Here is a 21,701-nt window from a genome sequence, read left to right as displayed (position 1 = left end):
TGAGTTTCCAATTAGATGGGTTTGCCAGTTTCTTTTTTCAGGAGCTTGTAATCTCTTGCTGTTTCTGGTGTCTGTCTGAAGTACTGCAGGTTTTCTGCAGCTACTGCAAACCTCCTAGGTCTCTTTTTTGCTCAGTGGTCCCAAGGCTGAGTATGCTGCATCCTGTCAGTGCTCTGATTTGGGTGAGACAGAAACCAGTCCTTTGGGTAGTCCCCCCAAAAGCCAGAGTATTGAACATATGCTGCACTCTTCTCTGTTAGGGAGAGGCCACCAGGCTGTATCAGCCTCTGTTTTCTGTACCATGGGTCCCCTGGAGCAGAAGCAAGCTGTCCAGCTCACTTTTGTTCTTAACGTCCCCTGGGCATCTGCAGTGTGCCAGGTTCCATCAGTCCTCTGAGATAGGCAAGACAGAAACCAGTCCCCTGGATGACACCCCCAAAACCCAGAACATTAGATGCACGTTCCAACTGTTTCCCTCCCCAGGGGGAAGTTGGGGGCTGGGAGATTTCTCCTGATGACACTGTGCTGAACTGTGGTGGACTATGGCAAATGAGTGCCACGAATTTTCCTACTAGCTTCCATGTGGCTGCTTTCACACTCACTTGGAGTTCAGGAGCCTCTTAACTTGTTTCTGGATTTCTCACTAAGGGAATTGACCTGTGCATCATTGAAGCAGTATCTCTATTGGGCGAGGAGGGTCTGGAGCTTCCTATTTCACCATCTTGCTGATGTCACCCCACTTGAGGCTGTGGGTTTTAAAGCCATGAGCAAGTCATGTAAGGTTCTTATAATTATAGAAACAATAAATAAGTAAACTAATAAACACAAAAGGTAATTTCAAATAATTCTAAGTGTTTTGAAAAAATAATATTGGTTATGTGATAGTCACTGCCTGTGCTAATTAAATTGGCAGATCAAGGAATTCAGATATTTTAGCCTTGATCTGAAAAAACAATAAGTGGTCAGCTATGCACAGACATGTGAATAACTGGGGAAGGCATTTCAGGTAGAGAGGAGACCGAGTGTAAAGGTCCAGAGGCAGGCACATTCTTGGCAGGGAGGCCACCTGGTTAGAAGGGGTGAATGAAGGGGGAATTTATATGAAAAAATACTAGAGAAACAACAGGGGCCCAGATACTGTAGGGCCATAGGGCCTTGTAAATAAGCATAAGGGATCTTGGATTTTACTTGAAGTGAGTTGCAGGACCACGAAAGGACTTTGAGCAGAGCAGGGACATGATCTGACCCATAACTTAAAGGAATTATCGTGGTTGCCCTGTGAGGAATAGAGTGAGGGTGGACAAGGTTGGGAATCCATTCCAAGGACCCAGGAGAGAGATGGTGGTGGCCTGGATGAGAACAGACACCAAGGATGTGATGAGATGTGGTCAAATAGGATATTTCGAAAGTAAAGCTAGCAGGATTTGACGTGAGGTGTGAAAGAAGTCAAGGATGATTTGTAAGTTTTGGGCCTGAAGAACTGGAAAAATAAAGTTGCCAATTAATGAGATGGGAAAAACTCAGGTGGAGCTGGTTTCAGCTCAGGAGGTCAGTTGGCTGATGATTGGTTTGAGTTGCTGTTCAGACATCCAAGCAAGGGAGCGGTGCGGGATGAAGAAGACGCTTGGGAGTTATAAGCCTATTGGTGATACTTAAAGCCTTGAGTTTAAATGAAATCACCTGGGAGTGTGGCTGGAGGGAGAACAGAACCATGGGCTCAGAGATGAGGGGAATGAGACAGCAGTCAGGGACATTGGAGGAAAGCTAGAGAGTGTGGTGTTCCATGAGCCAAGTGAAGACATGTTGCAAGATGGGAGAGATTCGTTGTGTCAAATGGTATTGCAAAGTCTTACTCTCTTTACCGTGACCAATAATATGCAATTAGGACTCTATTCTATCAGTTTATGATAGTGATTTTATGTGAACTTAGAAATCAGTAAGTACAAAATACGCCACAAATAATTCTTGAGCAGTTAGCATTACACTAGATTTATGGGCCGTATGTGACACAAACATATAAGACAATGCCTGATGAGCATCTGGGATACGTTATATGTGGATAAAATAAACAAGATGTTCATCCAGCTTCAAGCTTATGAATGGATTCTTTTTTAAAAAATTCATTTATAACTGTATTTATTGTTTGGAACTTGCAAAGTGTTTTCATATAGAAATAATATTGTAAATGATGTCCGAAGCTAGACAACCAAAGCTGTAATACAGCTAAACTATAACACCAAGACCTGAGGCTGGTTTGCCGGATTATTTTATTATTGTTTTTACTTATTTTGACCTAGTGGTCCATTTAGGCTTTCTATGCCTCAGCTTTTGTGGAAGATAAATAAAATTTATCTGATTCCTATTAAGTGATTCCATGTCGATAATGGTCAGAGGGTTGTTTTAGTGAGATGCCGCAGCACCTTGGGTCTTGCACTGCTGGTGCCAGATAGTTACTCAAGGGCGGGTTGCTGTCTAGAGGACACCCAATAGATGCACAGCAGGTGATTAAAAATGAAAAAGTGAGAGAGGTCCAAGTGCATTTGGTAATCTCCTGATGCCAACCCTCTTCTCCCTCCATGCCTCCTCTAGACTCTCAAGAGAGTGCATGTTGCTTTGCTGTGACTTTTCATTTCTCTCTGTCCCCACCCAGTTTCAACGTATGCCGCTTGTTCCACCAGCCCGAACACTTCCTTGGTTTGAGGGAGTTTTGAGAGCAGGAGAAGTGAAGGTCACTAAGGATGTTTGGCCCAGCTGATAGCTTTCCAAGCATTAGACCCATCCTTTACTCAAGGCTGCCCTGGCGGTGGCATCTTCTTATTCTAGGCTTCTGAGCAGAGAGGACCCTCCAGTCTCATACTGATTATGTGGATTTTGGGGCATCTTACCTTTCTTAGATTGCTGTGCTCTGAAATGCTCCTGGGACTGGTGTCTTTGTGTGAATGAAGATGAAGAGTACAGCACATGTGAATGATTAATGTAGAAAACATGAGGAAAGATGTCAGGCTTGTTTCCAGTGCTGATGGCTGTAGCGTGACACTCTTAAGTCAGTCTGAGAAGTGCCTGAGAGAAGGGTTTAATTGCATTTTTGTGCAGTAACTATTGGACAGGTGTCAGGGATCGCTCTGACACTCCAGTTGGCTTGAAAAGGTATAAGAAATTCTATCAGGGACCTGTTTTCAACAAAATGCATTTCAACCAATTCAATATTTGCTATAACTGGTGAGTGAATGGGTGTGTAATTGAGAAAGACAGGGGAAACTTGGAGAAAAGCTAAGAAGCTAAGACAGGATAAGTATGAATCACTACATTTTGTGAAGTTATTCATGTCCTATTTTTGCTGTCTTGATTTTGTGACATTGAGCCAAGAAATATAAACATATTATGCAGTTTTGCAAGACTTCCTTTTCTCTGCATAATGTTAGTATGTCATTAGGAAACTTAGTCTGCAGTGTATTAGGAAATTTTACCTGGAACCTGAAAGCACAGAAATTGCTTATTAATGGCAATGAGTCAACTCAGTTGAAGTGAGAAATACAGAAATTTTATGAGGCCTGAAATAGAGCAACTATCAGAATATTATTGGAATGAGTTAGTGTTGTGATATTTTGCCTTAACTGATGACTGATTTGGGTTGTGGGAAGTTTGATTTATTCAAATACAAATTGGGTTAACTGGTCACTTTGTCATTTGTGCGTGCATGTACAGAGTCTCAGATTTTCGATCCTTATGATCTTTTAGTCATATTCAGGAAGGGCAGGAAAAAGTTTATTTGTTTTTAAAACCTATAACTAAAAGAAAAAGATTGCCTTTCTGTGGAAACTTGATAAATTTCCCTAACGTTTCCCCCTGTGATTGTGTTTATATAGGTATAAAGACTTTTTTGTTTAAACTTGTATGTGTTATGGAAATACAGGCTTAAGTGTATTGGAAAATCAAATGAGTAGAGATCAGGGACATTCTACTGAAAAAAGCCAAGAGAATCTCCAAATTTGGGAATTCTGTGGATGCACGTAATTGACAGAGTGAAACTCCCTTTGTTCCATTTTGGACTATTTTTTTCTCATCAGTTTAGAACTTCAGGCCTTAAAAACAGTGCATGAATAAATGTTGGTTAGTGTGGTATGCCTTAGGCAAAATGGTATAAAAATATTGTCTTGCTTGCTGTATCTCCTTGATCTCAGTCTTCTGCCTACTCAAATCCTATTTTAAGGACAAGCTCTTTTAAAAGACCTTCCTAGATAGAGTGAGTATAACTTGTGTTAAGTTCCTATCTTACTCTTTTAGAACATTCTCTTCTTTGTTATCTATACAACCTTTACCTTTTCCCCTCTACTTGTCCTTTTGTTTCTTTCTGACTTCTCATTCTACCTTCTTCTCTCTCCATATTTTCCTTTTCCTTATTAATCTTCCTTCCCCTGCTGAGATAAGGTGGAAGGGGGCCAGAAGGATAGAGGTGAATTTTCTGATAGAATATTAATATACCATACAATAATATGAAATCTAGTAAAATTCATGGAAAAATGCACAGTTGGGGAAATTCAGTATGCTTGCTTCATATGTATGTTTCTGGCTCCTTCGGAGATGCAAGGATCCCAGGGTCTTGACCATGTTTTATCCTTTCTATACCACAGTGTCATTTTGCACAGGTCTCAAAGAGTAACAGAATTGCAGTGTTTCAGGTTCAGCCCTTGTCTGATATATAAATCATCTCTCTAGCAACTTTGAAAATAGTCACTTGAATTTGGATACCATTATACAAATTCATTCAATGATAGAGGAATGGTTATGTAAACTGTTTTATGTGTAGCTACTCAGTGAGATATTGATAACTTATGAAGTGAGATATTGATGACTTCAAAATGTTTGGAACATGCTTATGTTATGAAAGTAGCTGAAAGCAGATTTAATGATTATAACTGTTAACCAAAAGTTGAATATATGCATGTTGCAAAAAACTATTTTAGGGACTGTGATTTTTTTATTCTTATTTTTCCAAATGTCCAATAATATGCATATTACTTTTGTGATTAAAAAAACCTTCCAAGGGCTGGCCTGGTGGCATAGTGGTTAAGTTCGTGTGTTCCGCTTTGGTGGCCCAGAGTTTGCTGGTTTGGATCCCGGGTGCAGACTTACTCCACTCCTCAGCCATGCCGTGGCAGCATCCCACATACAAAATAGAGGAAGACTGGCACAGATGTTAGCTCAGGGACAATCTTCCTCAAGCAAAAAGAGGAAGATTAGCAAGAGAAGTTAGCTTGTGGCCAATCTTCCTCACATACACACACAAAATCTTCCAAAGTGGTTATAACCAGGGGAGATGACCCTAATATCCAGCAGCTTGCCTCTTGCTTTGGGCCTGTTGATGACATCCACATCCAACTCTCTGTTGTTCCCTGCTTTGGGTTTTAAGCTTTCATTTCTACTAATAGGAAATAAATTTACACTTTCAAAAGAGCAAGAAAAAAGCTGCACACTTCATCAGTCTGTATAAAAATAGCTTTGACATGCAGTTGCATAATCCCTAAATAGAAGGAAAGACATGAGAAGGTAAGTGAGGTGTTTACTTTTAGAGGTGCTCTCTAAAGTCTGGGGTGTGGAAACTGCTTCCTGTAGGAAATACTGTCTTTTTAAATTATAAGAATTAAGATTTTGTCTTTTTAAAAGAGGATGCTTCTTTATAAGAAGTTTCTAATTAATATGTGGTTGAACTTAGGTCGTGCATTGCTTGGAAACACATTCCAGGATTTGAAAGCCGTTTTAAGAAAACACGAAATGTGTTTTGATTCGAACTGTTTCCAACAAAAACAAAAGATTGAAAACATGATTGCCTATTACCTTTCTCACTTAAAAGATGCACTCTGGGAGAACTTTAAAAACATTCTTCTTTACCAGATTCTAAATATAGAATGATTTAATGATCTGTGTTCTGTATAAAATATGCAAATGTACTTCTTCATCTTTTTTGTCCACATGAAGTCAGAAACATACTATCTAAAAAGAAAAAGATTATTGATGTTAGATTTAGAAAGTCTAACCTTTGTCAATACTTAAAAAGTTCATTTAATTGTGGGATGTAATTTTCGGATTTCTTTTTCTTTTTTGAATTTATATAGATGCCTCTCTTTTTCCTAGACAAAAAAACAAAACAAGTGCCATCTCCATATAGCTATAGAATAGCTGAAAAACTAAGTTATGTGTAATACATGTCAAGTTCATTTATCAGACTGGAGACTAGAATGTGTATTAGTGTGGAATAATTTGATATCAAATGATGAATATATAAATATACTTCTACTAAATGTAGTCATCTTAAATATAAACAATATCCCTTGATTTCTTGGATATATATAAAAGTTGGACACAATGTGAATTTCCAATAATGATTCAACAGTCAGTCCATTTTTTCCCAGAATAGCATTCTCAGCCATATAGAGTTTAACTTAAACTAACAAATATACATCCTTCACAGTAGAATTGTAAGCAAGACCATCATAGACTGATTTGTTATTAACAGTTTCCTCCTTATGGGAATTAGTTTTAATACTGCGCTAATAAATATCACAGTGCAATGAAATTTAGCATGTTATTACACATGTTTATCAAATGTAAGTATCAGTGTTTTGGATGCGACTATGAAATTGTCATTTTGTAGACCAAAAAATACTTGGATATTGACAATTTCATATGGTTCAAACTAGTATTATCATTAGTTGAGTGCTGCTTCTGGAATATTCTTGTGGAGCAATATGCTAATACAGTGTGGTTTTCCAGAAGTCGTTTGCTCCCTTGGCAGATTATGAACAGTCCCAAGTGGTACTCTGACAGAAGTATTATCTCGTTCAAGGAGCCAACAGCATTACTTTAGTTGCTAGAATACCATGAAAGGATAAAAAGTTGAAGAAGGTGGATTTGGTTTCTGGTTTTCCCGATGGTACAAAAGGTGTGCCATGGGGTGGTTTTGTATATAAGTTTGCAATAAAGCCCTGTAGTGCCGTTTCTTGGCGGAACCTAATTTGATATGTGTAATGGCCCAAAGAAGCAGCCTGAGTAATTAAGACTGCTACATGTCCCACTGACATAGAGGAGAAGCTTGTCATGCAGATGATGTTTATAAATAATATTTCAGACAGATATGGCTAATAAAGTTCAGAAAATACTTAGGAAATGGATGAGCAAATGTGACTCCTCATTGATTCAAACATGCCCGTTGAGGTTGCCTAGGCTCCAACAGTAATATATGTAATTTCCTGCCTTGTAAGAGGAAAGGCCACCGTGAGAGACTCTCTGGTTTTATTATCAGGACCTTTACAACAGTTCACATTATCTGGCATTGAGTGATCATAGTGTTGACACACAGCCAGAGGTTAAGAATGAGATGTGTAAGGATCTTGCAGCCTTTGGCAATAGTACTCACACATGACTGCATATTATTGATGGATGTGATCATTTTTGTGGTGTAACAATAAATAGTAATGATACCTACTATTATATCTTCTCACAAAGTCCTTTGGCAATGAGAGCATCATTTATTATTTTGCTCTCCTCATTATGCATTCTTCAAGTCTTTCAAGATAATCTTGCTTACATCGTTGAAGTGATCAAAGGCAGTGTTGTGAATGTGTGATTTGATTCCTTCCCTGAAGACTAGCCTCCACTCAGGATGAAACTAGTTCCCCCACAAGGAAATAGTGACAAACAAAAATATACAACTGTACCTTACGGAAATTTGGCAAGAGGACACTTATGTTACTCTTTGAGGAACGGTGGAATTATACAGATGTCAGTATAATTATAACTGGATTTGCCCATTATATCAGTTTATTGGGAATAATGTTCTTTTTCAAAGGAAAAAAATAATCTTAAATATCCAGTTAAAAGTTGTCACTGAAGCAGCTGTACATACATCACTGGTGTAACCTCATTAGTTGTGAATACCTTGTACCTGCAGTTCAGAGTTTTTATATCACTTAAAAATTTCAGATTATTAATGTGACTCTACTTTAGGATTATAGGTATAATAGCATATTTTAATGAAATCCTGATTATGATATTAACAGTAAAGGAATTTGTGGAAAGCATTCAGAACATTCTGTATTGTTTTGATGAACACAAGCATCTGAGCATCAGATTAAAGGAAAAAAAAAGTGAAATCAGAACTTCTGGTGTCGCTTGTATTTTAAGATCCATAATATAACCTCCTCTGAAAACAATACATTCTTCAAGCCTTCCCTGGGGTTTAATTTCCAATATCTTTTCCTTCAACGAAAAAATAGCTAGTCAATTTCTTTATAACATGTGGAAAAAGCTGTTCCTGGGGATTGGACTCATGGGAACATTTTCATGATTGTCAGTTGAATTCCAAGGCTGTGCTAGTCCCATATGATTACAGATAAGTGTGTCTTAGCAATGTTTGGTGTTAAAGCTGCATATAGTTCCAAAATGCCAGATGACATTGAAACGTCAATTTCTGACAATTCAAGAATGTGCAAATTCACAGTAGAACTCAGTGAACTTTGATTATAAAGCCATCATTGTCATGGAAACTAAAATTTTTCATAATTACATTTATAGGTAATTACCTTTATCATCTCTAAGAGTATAAGCCTCTTAGAACTCTATTTCTTTCTTTCTTTTTTTTGCTGAAGAAGATTTTCCCTGAGCTAACATCTGTGCCAATCTTCCTCTATTTTTTGTTTTTAGTATGTGGGCTGCCAGCACAGCACAGCTGCTAACAGAGTGGTGTAGGTCTGCAGCCAGGAACTGAAGCTGGGCTGCTGAAGTGGAGTGTGCTGAACTTAACCACTAGGCCACCGGGGCTGGCCCAGAGCTCTATTTCTTAAGTTTAAGCCCATACTCTTGACTAGAAGCATGTATTCAACTTTCTTTACTTAATAATGTACATTATGTGTTTGTCTATAAACTGATGGGCAAAATTGACTGTGAATCCAATCAAAATTATCTTATGCTATTTCTGTTGTAGATTTTAGGTTTGGAGTCCCTTCCTTAAGCAATACTTCAGGTAATCGTATTTTAGGATTAAATGCATAAGATCTCACATTCTCTTTACCCTAACCTAAGCAATTCAACTTATTCATAAGTCATCAGTATGATTTGATGTTCCAGAAAAGTTGCCTTCAATGGAAAAGTGGATTTTTATTATTTATGAAGTGATTGTTACTTTAGACACATAATGTGGCACTTACAGAAACAGCTCTCACGAAGGCGTTTGTTAAGTGCTCTCATGGCCTGAATTGATGTTGAAATTGCAAAGACTCTCAGATCTATGTCAGTGCATTTGCTAAGGGCATCCAATTTCCTGTAGATGTTGACCAAGAGACCTTGTACAAAAATATAAAATAAATTTACAGGAATACTCTAGAGAAAGGCCCTCATGGTAGACTCATTCTCATAGTGGTTTGACATACTCCTAGTTCCATCTGAAGCCTCTGTTGCAATAACCACAGCTCTGTGATAGCTATTTACAACCCACACATTGCCAGACATTGCTGTTTCTGATTATAAGTCTATATTTGCTTTTTTTTCTTTTTGCGTTTAAGTAATTTGTGGACCTTACCCAAGTGTCTGGGTAACATTGTACCTCATCACTGACAAGCAAAAGAATAGGCTAAAGTGATGATGCTGGCTTGGAAGGCTATATTAAATCAGTTAGCTTGCTTCTAGTCAGTAAAATAATTAATTTTACTTAATAGGCTGGAGTCTAAAGATGTGCCTTCTCTTTAGCTTTATGACCCATGATTTTACTTCTCCGTTTGTTACCCACTGCCTGGCACCATAAACAGTTGATAAATATTTTTTGAATAAACGGACATTTGAAGAAATGTCTGTAAAATATAAAAATAGACTTTGGATGGAATTATAATCTGTCTAAATCCACTCTCTCCTTTATTTTTGCTGAGAGCATTAGTTTTTCCTGAGAGTTACAAAGCTAGAGATCAGTGAGCCTGTGCTTACCTTTTTGTGTACATCTCTGGTTTGTTTATTGGTACCTTAAAATATTTTCCAAAGGCATTTTTAGTTTTTTGAGTTTTATCTGTCCTTTTTATTTGCTTGCTTTCATCATTGTTTAGTAAGATACCATTTTCTTGCCAACAGTCGATATATTTAACCACAAAACACTAAAACCACTGAGGATTTTATGTAACAAAAAACAAAGAAGTCTGCTCTCATTATTTTTACTTACCATTGCTCTGGAAATACTGGCCAATCTAATAAGAGATGAAAAATAACAGAACATGGCTTTTGAAAGATGCAGAGATACGATGTCATTATTTGTAAGCTATGAACTTGCTTACTTTGGTTTTACAGGTAGAAAATAAACTCAAACAAAACAAAAGGAATGGTAAGAGCTCAGTATAGAGCAGTGGTTGTGATCCTAAGATGTGGTCCCAAGACTCTCTCAGAGGTTTGATGAGGTCAATGCTATTTTCTTAGTAGTACTAAGATGTTTTGCCTTTTCTGCTCTCATTGTCTCATGAGTGTTCATTGTTTTCCAGAGGCTGTGTGATGCACTCTCCCAACAGAATGAATGTGGAAGCATTTATTAGAATGTAACTGTTTCCTATTAAGCCAGACATTTAAGAGATTTGTAGAATTGTGAAACAGTGCTTCCCTTCTCACTAAATATTTGTTTGTTTTGGAAAACATAATTAATTTTCATAAAAGTAGGTTACTTATGTTAACACAGAATAGAATTATTGTTATTTTTAAATGAATTAATCCAAACATTTTGCAAATTAGACATTTGAACAAATGTAGTAAATATCAATGGTTGTAACTCACACGTACAAAAGCTCCTTGATGTCCTCAATAACTTTTGAGACTGTAAAGTGGTTTTGAGATAAAAAATTTGAGAATTGCTGGTGCAGAGAATGGACAATATATATTTGTGTGTGCAACAGCAATAACCAGTTATAATTTAAAATGGAAAAAAGTAAAATACACAAGAATATCCTTACAGACCTATTGAGGTATATAAAAATACTCTATTTCAGGATATTAAAGGGGACTCAGTAAATGGAGAGTCATAGCGTGCTCTTTGATGGGAAGTTTCACTATTATAATGTGTTCATTTTCCTTATTTAATTTATAGATTTCACATATATCTCAAAAAAGAAAATATGTTAGACTTTTGGAAATGAAAATTTCTTTAAAATTTGTCTAAATGATTCTAAAGCTTATGCAAGAATAGTAGTTTAGTGGGGCTGGCCCTGTGGCATAGTGGTTAAGTTTGGCGCACTCCACTTCAACAGCCCGGGTTTGTGGGTTTGTATCTCAGGTGCAGACCTACACTACTTGTCAGCCATGCTGTGGTGGCAGCCCATATATAAAATAGAGGCAGATTGACACAGATGTTAGCACGTGGCTAATCTTCCTCAGGGGGAAAAAAAAAGAGAGTAATAGATTAGTAACTGCAAAAAAATATTTTTAAAAGAAGGATAGTCAGAGAGAACTGCCTTATCTGATATTAAGTTTACAATAGACAATCAGATAAAGAGAATCAGTTCTCTCAAAACTAGCTCTACTGCATGCTGTACCTATATGTGTGTGTGTGTGTATGTGTGTGCATTTAGTATATGATAAAAGAAGCATTAGTGTTCAACTTCACGCACAATCAAGGAGATATAAGTGTAAAAAATTCTTGTCAGCTCAGTAAAGATAAAATACTAATATTGGAGGTAACAGTATTGCTAAGCATGTGTAAATTGTTGGGGGGCAACTGTAAATTGTAACAACCTTCTTGGATAACTGCTTGCTCCTATACATCAAGTGCTTTAAAATATTCATAATCTTTAATGTGGCAAATTTATTTCTAGTAATCTCTCCTGAGGAATATTCAGAAATGAAAAAATATTTATACACAAATATGTTCACAGCAGCACTTTTTATAATTAGACTTTAGAACAGCATGCATGTCTACATATGAGGCAATGATTAAGCGAATATGGTAAGGACAGGAAAAAACTGCATATAGAATAATACTAAGTACAAATAGAGAATACACTTCATATGCTTCATAAATCCAACTATGTAAAAGTATAGCAAAATACCAGGGGCAGATACCTTATGACATTAACAGTAGTTATCTCTGGATTCTGAAATTATGAATAATTTTTATTATTCTCTTTATGCCTTTCTGTATTTCCCTAATTTTTTTTTACAGTGAACATAATATCATTGTTAAAGTCAGTAGAAGCATTACAATCCAATTAACTTTACACACAATTATTGAAGTTTTAATTTATGGATAAAAACAAATCAGACAAAAGAGATTTTATATTGCGTTTCTGCTGTGGATTACCTGCTCTTTTCCATCTGACAGTCACCTCCTTGGATGGTGCCTTCATTTTCACAGGGTAGTTTGTGTCCATTTGCCAGTAAACTATATAACCTTAAGCAAATCACTTTACCTCTCTTGGTCTTTAATTTTCTTGCCTATCAGGTGAAGTTCCTTCCAATTGTAAAATCTGAAAATTAAGTGATAAAGATTTCTAAAACTATTTTCCCAACAGAAACATCTTTTCCTACAATCTGTGTGTTTCTCTTTTACTGCACATTTTCTCCTAACATATTCTCTTCCATGTTGGGGCTTCTGGACCTCCCCATCTCCTCCCAAACATCTGATGATTGACAAAGGATTTAAAATGTCATCTTTCTGTCTGTCCCTCAGTACTACTCATGGTAGCAGCCAGATTCTAGTGTCCCTATATGAATGTCGTTGACTGTCATCTACAGGTCTTTGTCATAGAATTTATAAAAATCAGATGAGATTCTAAGAATGTAGGTATAAATGGACTGGCTTAAGTGTGATGGTGAATTGCTGTTGCCTTTTCTTCTCATCTTAGCCTGTTTTTTGGACCTTACTGATATATACTCTCTACTGTTACAACTCTCTACTGTTACTCTACACTGTTACTGTTACATATATTGATATATACTCTCTACTGTTACATCTCCCCCAGGGTTAGATGCACGTTTCACATTTGAAATGATTAGCACTTTGGAAATACTTGTGTTTTTGATGAAGCTATTATATATTAATTGAATTGTAGTTTGCAATCTTGATATTTTTACTCTGTGGTGCTTACTAAAGAACATTGCTATATTTAGTTGTTAATTCAAGTAAGTCATTAAATATGCTAATGGTGATGATAGGAATGCATATTGGTACAATATGCTAAGCTTCATGCCGATCCATTCACTTGATATCAAATAACTTTCTTATAATTGAACCGTTGTTAAATTTTTTAGTATGAAGTTTTAACCTATATTGTACACTTTAAATGGAAGAGCAAACCTTAGAATTGATTCTCTTTGTCTAATTAGTCATCGGGGTGGGATAAATGCTGTTTGATGCCTCCATGTGATTCCTGTGTACTGATGAATTTCTTTTTAAACTTGCAGCAAATAGTGGCAGCAGTAAATGCGGGAATTATCCCTTTAGGAAACACCTCCAATCAAATCAGTCACTGGGATTTGGGAAGTTCCTTCTTCTTTGCTGGCACTGTTATTACAACCATAGGTAGGAGACAACTTATTTCGTTTATTTTGGTACAGTTTGTAAGCTAAAATTCATTTGTTTGAATTTACTTTTTACGGTTGATCAAAATGTTCCACTTAAGTTAGACAACCAGCTTTCAGTAAGTTGACTTTTAAAGGTTTGAACAAAGGAAGGATGGAAATGAATTCGTTATTGTTTCAGAATACTGAGTTAAGTTTAATACGTGTGAAACTCAAGAGCAGTGCATTGAGTCTTTTGACTAATGGATAGAAGTGTCAAGAACTGGCTTGAAATGATGATTTTTGGGGGGCAAGTAGTTTTAAGTTTTTCCTCGTCTTTGATTCTTTAGTGTAGAAAGAAAGGATTTGTGTACAATTTTGGCATTCTTTTCATGAAGTTCTCATTCGCTATCACCTTTTTCAATTTGTAAATTTCAACTCTACCGTATACCAGGTTGTTCTCGTTCTTGTATGCTTGTCTCTTATGATTACTCCAGGGTTGCTGCTTTCACACGTTGTTTTTCCAATAGTAAAAATGTATAAAAATTAACACTGAAATGTGAGGATTACAAAAAGAATTAAAGTTTAAGCCTTTGCTATTTTGCCTTTTAATCACGTTTGTTGTAATGTTAAAAAGAGTTACATAGTGGAACATGGTCTTTTTTGGGGGCTTGACTGTCCTCACACTGAGCACCGTCTAGGCAGCGGAATGGGTACACGTGATGACGTCTCTGCTGGTAGTTATTCAGTGCTCAGGAACTATCCCGAGGATGTAAATACAGACCCCATAGTGAAAGCCACGCTTGCCGGGCTGTGAGGATTCAGAAGGGTTACAGCTGTCTTACTGTAGAGGTGGGTTTGCAGCGTAATTTTCAAGATAGGGAAGGAAATTGTCTCATTATAGTTATGAAGGAATTTCAGGTGGGAGAAAATACATGGTGGAGTGCAAAAGGGAATTCTTCCCTTCCACCTATGTTTGTGATGAGATTTCCTCTCATGGGCCTGATCTCTGATTATGGGGTGTGAATTAAGATTTAAAAGTTTTAGTTTTATTCTTTGATGTCGTTAATAAATTATGAAGAATATAAGGTTTTTAAATCAGTACTTTATATCAAAGTCCTAAATAAGAGAACGTGGTCAGTTTATGGATGAACTCTCACTTAAAATTTCCCTTTGAGAGGAATTTGTAGTGTCCTGTCATTATGTGAATCCGCTGTAATGCCTCTTTGTGCTGGATCACTTGCCAGTGAAATAAATACCTTAGCAAGTTGATTTTTGCCTTTGTTAAGAGGTCAGGGAACTATATTTACTCTTACATTTCCATCAGCTAGGTCAAAAGTTGTGTGGCTGTGAAAATCTGGAAGAATGGTAACCTTGATTTCTAACCATAATAACAGGTTAACTTTGGTGCTTAGACATCTTGGCCATTTCTACTATGGAAATAACTGTTTATTGTGTAAACTACTTAGAGTCTGGAAGGAAAAAAAAGCTCACAGACTGAGTGAGAATGGTTAGTTTCTGCCCAATGAAAACTCAAAAGTCCAAGTTATAACTCATCATGACCACCGCTAAATTATTCTGCAAGAGACTTAGTTATTATGCAGACTTGCTGTTGCATCGTATGTTTATAAACAGTCTCATTTTTTGAATCCCAAATTCAGTAAGTTTTGCAGACATATACTTCAACACATGAAAAAAAAATAAACCATTATTACCAGCCTTACCCCAAATTATAGCCATTAAGCACAGTAGCTGATTATTTAGGTTGTTTAGGGAGCTGACTGACAGCCCAAATCTCCTACTGTTCTATCTCAAGTGTTAGTCTTAGGTGGATTAAGTCATTCTAGGTTACCCACATTTACTCCATGGTCTTTTTCTCCCAGGTCAAGGCCATCTCTTCTGACTTTGAACTAGATTATCATCTAGGCCAGGGTAAAAATTTTGGCCTCTTTCGTAAGTGTCTACTTGACCTCCAAATCATAATTCAATAAAATTCAAAGTACAATTATTAATATTGCTAATGATAATAATTGTGTGAGCTTTGAACTGACTTTTAGCAATTATAGAAATTGTAACCTCTAGCACTAGCTGCATTGCATTTAGTCATTTAAAAATAGAACTTGAGGCAGTTTGGGAGAATAAATTGCAGTGACTTATATAGGGTGCCTGGTACAGGCAGTGCTTCATGGAGCTGTATTGGCTGCAGTGGTCCAAGATTTTTTTATTCAGTGTTATCAATTTGTCTAAGAAGACAAAGGGCCCTTCACTATTCATTGGAAATATGCCCAAGGGAAGTTCAATTATACAAAGTAGAATATTAAAATTTAAGGCCTAATTTTAGAGAATCTCTTCATATGTCTACTCATTGTTTCCAAAATCATACCCTTCCAAACCCTTCACAAATTCCATGCCACGGTTGGCAGACTAAAATCCATTCTTGACTATTCTCTTTCTCTCCTACCTCACTTCCAGTCCATCCGTCAATTCTGTTGGCTCTTCCTTTAAAGTAGATCCATAATTTAACTACTGCTTACCATTCAAACTGCTACCATTTTGGTCCAAGTCAGCATCATCTCAACATCAGCATCGTTGCAGAAGGAAACCTTCTGCTCAGAATTCTTCTGTGATTTCCAGCTTGGTTAGAGCAAAAACCATAATCCATTGCCTGTCTCACCTAGTAAGAGGCAAGTTCTTTGGGTTTAGGGATTTTTGTGTGTTTGAATCTTTTCTGTATCCTCAATGCCTGACACATAGTGGATGCTTAATAATTATTTTTGGAATTAAAAACAAATAGCCATTCTAAATGGTATGGACTGTGGATTATTGGAAATTACATAACACTCAATTGATACCTCTTATGCTAAATTGTTAGCTTTTTCAACAGATTTCATTACCAGCTTGTTTGCTTGCTTGTTCATTTATTTATTCAACAAATAATAAAACACCATCACTCTGCTACTGTAAAGATAAAAGATAAATTACTTGAGCCTAATTTGCATACAGACCAGTCAGGCAGGCCAATGGGCAAATAATCATTTACAATATAGTGTGCCAGGTACTATGGGTTAAGAGAATTTAATGGGAATGTATAGGAACGACACTTTACATAGATATTGGGGTGGGGGGGCGTGGGTAAGGAAAGGGCAAGGGATACTTCCCTTTCCTTAGTAAATGGTGTCCTGGTTGAGACTAGAAAGAGAATTAGGAATTTTCTAGGTGAATAAAGGTGGACAGGGAACATTCTAGGCATTGGGAGTTCATATGGGAAAGATTAGGGGTAAGAGAAAGTATATTCTGTTTGGGAATTGCAAGTTATCTAGAACTGTGATTTGTAGTTGAATGGATTCATCCTTAGGACTACGTCAATCGGGAAGTCAATGTAAGTAGCTCTTGGTGAGTCACTGCTGCTTCTGAGACTGCCGGGAGTGTGAGGGACACAGTCCCTGCTTGCAATCCAATTTGGGAGATGAAATTTACACATATGAAATCACTGAAGAATAACAGAAATAAGTCTTGTGTAATCGAATGTTATGTGGAACAACGGTTTAAGTGCTATAAGAAATGGGAAAAAGGAAAGAACATGTGGGCTGGACCTGGAAGCAAAGTCTTCATTAGAGAAGTTGGATTTGAAATATGCTTTGAAGAAGATGTTTTGGTTTAGATTGATGGAGGGGAAAAAGCCTCCGAGTCTGTGACATGGCTAAGCAAAAATACGAAGAGGGGAATGAACTTGATTCTTTTCGAGGATAGAAAAGGAAGTGTTTGAGTAGACCAGAGGAATTGTTTAAAGGAATAGTGGGAAATATTATTGACTGATGCAGATGGCCAGAGTATGGTTCAAAATAATTTGATTTTTGAGAATTTTAGACCTGCTATAATGAGATACAGCATGGATGTTTTTGGAAAGTGAGGTGACAAGTTAAAAGTGATCTGAGAAGATGCATCTGTCAGGAAGAGGATCTATGGAGACTGACAGCTGAGAGAGAAATTAGGAGCCATTTCAGTGACCCATGGAAGGGGGATGAGGGTATTGACTGGGATGGTTGGAGATGGTGTTGAAAGATGAGAGTAAGACAAAATGTTCAAATAATTAGATGCAAGAATCAATAGGCCTTGGTTGCTAATACAATGAAGAGAGAGGGGTCAAAATTTTGAATATTGAAATTAATATTTAGGCAGCAGGCTTGCAATTCATAGACAGTGATAGTCGATCCTGTGAAGAGAAAGGAGTTAAAAAATGGCCAAGATTTTATATGTTGTGTTATATTAGGAAGCTTTGTTTTAATAGTTTCTCTCCCCTCAATTTTTGTTTGTTTATTCTTTAATTCAGATGGCTCCCTCCTGGAGCTCACAGTGAGACCGAAGAGACAAACAATCAGCACGTTAAAAAACAAGACCATTATCCACAGCAATAAATGCTACAAAGGAAGTTCATGTGCAATAACAGAGTAGACAGTGGAGCCAGAGCAGGGAGTGGGAGGTGTTCTAAAGAAGACTGATTCAAAAGCTTTCTGAGCAGGTGACATTTAAGCTGAAACCTGAAGGATGAGCAGAAATCAGCTAGGTAAAGAAGAGTGCAAAGATGAGTTCAGACAAAGGGCACAGCAATTGTGGCATGTTCAAGGAATACAGATGAAGCCATGTTGCAGAGCCTGGGGGAAGAGGCAGGGTTAGCAAGATTCACAGGAGCCAGAGCATGTAGGATTCAGTAGGTCATGGCAACGTTCTAAATTCAGTGGGAAGCCACTGAAAGATTTAAACAGAAGAGAGGCATGATGTGACTCAGGCTGCCGTTCAGAGGGCAAAAGGGGAAGCAGGAAGACCAGTGAGAGGTTATTGTATGAATCCATATGAGAGAAGATGTTGACTTGGACCAAAGAGGTGGCAGTGAAGAGAGTGAAAAGTAGACAGATAAATGATTAAAAAAGGAAAGTTTACTGATAGAGATATGCTTATCTCTGAGAATAGTGCCATGGCGGGGGGTTAGTGTTTTAAATTTTAAGTTATTTTAAAGCTGATAAGAAATCACTTATGCTCTAGGAAAGGCTGTTGGCAAAAATGATGTAGTGGAGAACTATATTCTGTATTGGAGGTCAAACTGTATTTGAGGTCAATTTAAAGATTAGAATACAATGTAAGATGATTTTATTACCTGAAGGAATTAAAATATAATAAAATTTTCCCCAGTAGAAAGTAAGTTGGAATGCCAGGGTCAGGATTTCCACAAGCTTATCCCTCGATCGTCATGATCTTTGAGTGTCAGAAGGCAAATAACAAGGGCACCACTATGGTCTCCAGCAGCTTTAATATCCTAGAGCATCTTGTTAAGTCTTATGGAAAACATTTCCTTGGAGTACCAGTTCTCATAATTACAAAAGATTCTTGTTTTCTACCACTTGAGTATAGCGATTGAATTCAGTTATGTAGTTTCTGTGTTTAGTTTTTCTATGTTTTGAACCAGCCACCAGGAGTTTCAGTTTGTTTTTACCTAAATTGAATTGCTGAAGTTGTTATGATAAAGGTCACAGATTTACTACAAACCCATATTTTGCCTATTTAGCACAATGCTTAATTGATTAGAAAAACAAAAAAAGAACAGGAAAAAAAAAGTTTTGGAGTAATTTTAACAAACAGTTCCAGATGAAAAGAAGAGGTCAGTTTTGGAAATGCAGAGGGTATGTTGAAAACTATAAAGCCTTATGCACGTCTTCAGCAGGAAATCTAGACCTTTCTGTCAGATATGGTAGAAAACTATAACTTAAAGGGTGAGGGAAAAATTGTAAGAGTATTTTCTGTTCCGTTTTGTGATCTCATGAAGCTGCTATCTGAACTTGGAAGTGAATAGATTCAAAGCAGTGGTATAGAATCTGACAGTAAGCATTTTCCCAGGGCATGATGTCATTGCAGCTTTCGGTGTTGAGTGTTATCTTATTAACTTAGTACCCACGTAATTCTGTGGCATTTCACTGGTCTCTTGGCTGTTCTCAAAGAACTGCCTATTGGATTTTGAAAACCCATTTTAAAGGAAAGTTAAGGTTTGTTCAGGCAGTTTACAAGGCAGATAATCTTCCACGATGACTTCCAGCTAACTCTGCCATCTCGTTGCATTTTTCTTTATGTCAGTTTGTTCAAGTGGATGACTAAATTTTTCCAAAATATGTAATTCTGGTGTTGTGCGGTTGAAGTCCAGAAGTTGAAATTAAGAAATTGTTCTAGGTCTTTGATTCTCTGTTTCTCTTCCTATCCACTTAAATTAATGAAAATAAAACCTATTTCAGGATGTTAACATATGTTCCTGCCATTCAAAATCTTCACGTAGATTTATTTATTTTCTAATTTAAAGTGCATTTCTCAGAGAAGATGTCTTATGAATGGTAGTTAAGTTTTCATAGTTCAGAATTATGCTTGATAGGCAATAGAGCTGAATTATTGCAGGAATAGTGTTGTACACTCTGAGGCAATAATGAGACAGATTAGTCATCTTCTCCTCTCATTACGTATGTATGTTACATCAGTCACAAAGAGGTTCAACCTGGAGCATCTAGTACTCAGAATCCTGTGTTGGGGGCTGGCCCGGTGGCGCAGCGATTAAGTGCGCACGTTCCGCTTCTCAGCGGCCCGGGGTTCGCCGGTTCAGATCCTGGGTGCGGACATGGCACCGCTTGGCACGCCAAGCTGTGGTAGGCGTCCCACATATAAAGTAGAGAAAGATGGGCACAGATGTTAGCTCAGGGCCAGGCTTTCTCAGCAAAAAGAGGAGGACTGGCAGTAGTTAGCTCAGGGCTAATCTTCCTTGGAAAAAAAAAAAAATCCTGTGCTGGTTGGAAGGGGATTTCGGAGCGTTAGGGATATAATTTTCCCTGGAGTGAGGCAGCGTTTTTTTTGGGTGGTAGGAGAACACAGAGCGAAATAGCATAGATCTAACAGAAACTGGAAGTCCCAGTGAGAGGAGGGCCGGCCGTGGTATCAGCGTGGTAGTCATCCAGATCTTGAGGTTGTTGAAGTCAGAAATTGCTTGTATTCTAAAACAAATACACTTTAATATTTTTCTGCATACTTTTGAAAAGTGTGCAATAACATATTTTTAATCTTCTGGAAAACAATCACTGTCAAATATTGTGATCAAGAAATTACCCAAAAATTGAAAGAAAGAATTGTCGTGAAGTTCATGCCCTGAATAAATACAGAATCAATTTTTTGTTGTCTTTTTTTCCCTTTCCAACCACTGAAATGCAGCTCTGTTTGTCATAGATTATAGATTTTATAGAGCATCTGACTGACCACCAGATACACAAATATTGCTCCAAATGTGATTAAAACTAGGTGAGATGTTTACCAGAAAAATACTTTGTGTAACTGTCTCAAGTATGTCTTTTGATAAGGAAGGAATGTAATAACATTTGTCTGGGCCTGTCTACTTTCAGCTAGTAATTATGGTACATATTTGTTTTCTTTCCAGTACTTTTTTTTTTTTTCCAAATTTTTTTAGACTTGTGCAATCTTACTCTTGGAAAATTGGCATTGTTATTTATGTGGTGCTGTAAATATAGCATGATGTTTACCAAAGACGTACCTGTGCCAAATGAAGGTCATGTGAAGTGTCGTGGTTTGTGTGTACCTAAAGTAGAATGCAGAAATGACTAATTCTAAATGGAAAGGAATTCCATGCAGCCAACTCGTGGTTCTAACATACCGTTGGGGGCAATATTGATAATATGAACAATTAAAAGTCACAGACCATCAAAATATGCACATTAATTACTAACCTTAAACTTTTTTCCCTTCTGACTTTATTTTTAAGGCAAAAACAACAAATATGAGCAAATTTAGTTGATGTGTTATACCTCTCCCCTCTAAGCTTAGATTTCTCTTATTGAAGATGCTAAAAAAGAATGAAATTCCGAAAGGCAAGCAGCAAGAGAAGAAAAAAGGAAAGAAGGGGTATGAAATAAGTCATAATCTGCCTAAATGGCTCCTATCCAAAGCATGTATGTTTTGGGGGCTGGCCTGGTGGCATAGTGGTTAAGTTTGCACACTCTGCTTCTGCGGCCCGGGGTTGATGGGCTTGGATCCCGGGTGTGGACATACACACCACTCATCAAACCATGCTGAGGTGGCATCCCACGTACAAAATGGAGGAAGATTGGCATGAATGTTAGCTCAGTGACAATCTTCCTCAAGCA

At 37.2% G+C, this 21,701-nt stretch overlaps 1 protein-coding gene across 6 annotated transcripts in view; it reads left to right on the top strand.

Moving 5' to 3' along the window:
• Window positions 1–21,701, top strand: part of KCNK2 (potassium two pore domain channel subfamily K member 2) — a 210,043-nt gene that overhangs the window by 103,518 nt on the left and 84,824 nt on the right. For all 6 annotated transcript variants that reach the window (XM_070590965.1, XM_070590964.1, XM_070590966.1 and 3 more), the window contains one exon: window positions 13,423–13,540. In XM_070590965.1, coding sequence (XP_070447066.1) covers window positions 13,423–13,540 — 118 coding nt within the window. The remainder of the gene's footprint in view (window positions 1–13,422; window positions 13,541–21,701) is intronic.

Source organism: Equus przewalskii, chromosome 23 (assembly GCF_037783145.1).
Source record: "Equus przewalskii isolate Varuska chromosome 23, EquPr2, whole genome shotgun sequence".
Classification (NCBI taxonomy): Eukaryota; Metazoa; Chordata; class Mammalia; order Perissodactyla; family Equidae; genus Equus; species Equus przewalskii.
This window is presented reverse-complemented; position numbering and strand designations above follow the sequence as displayed.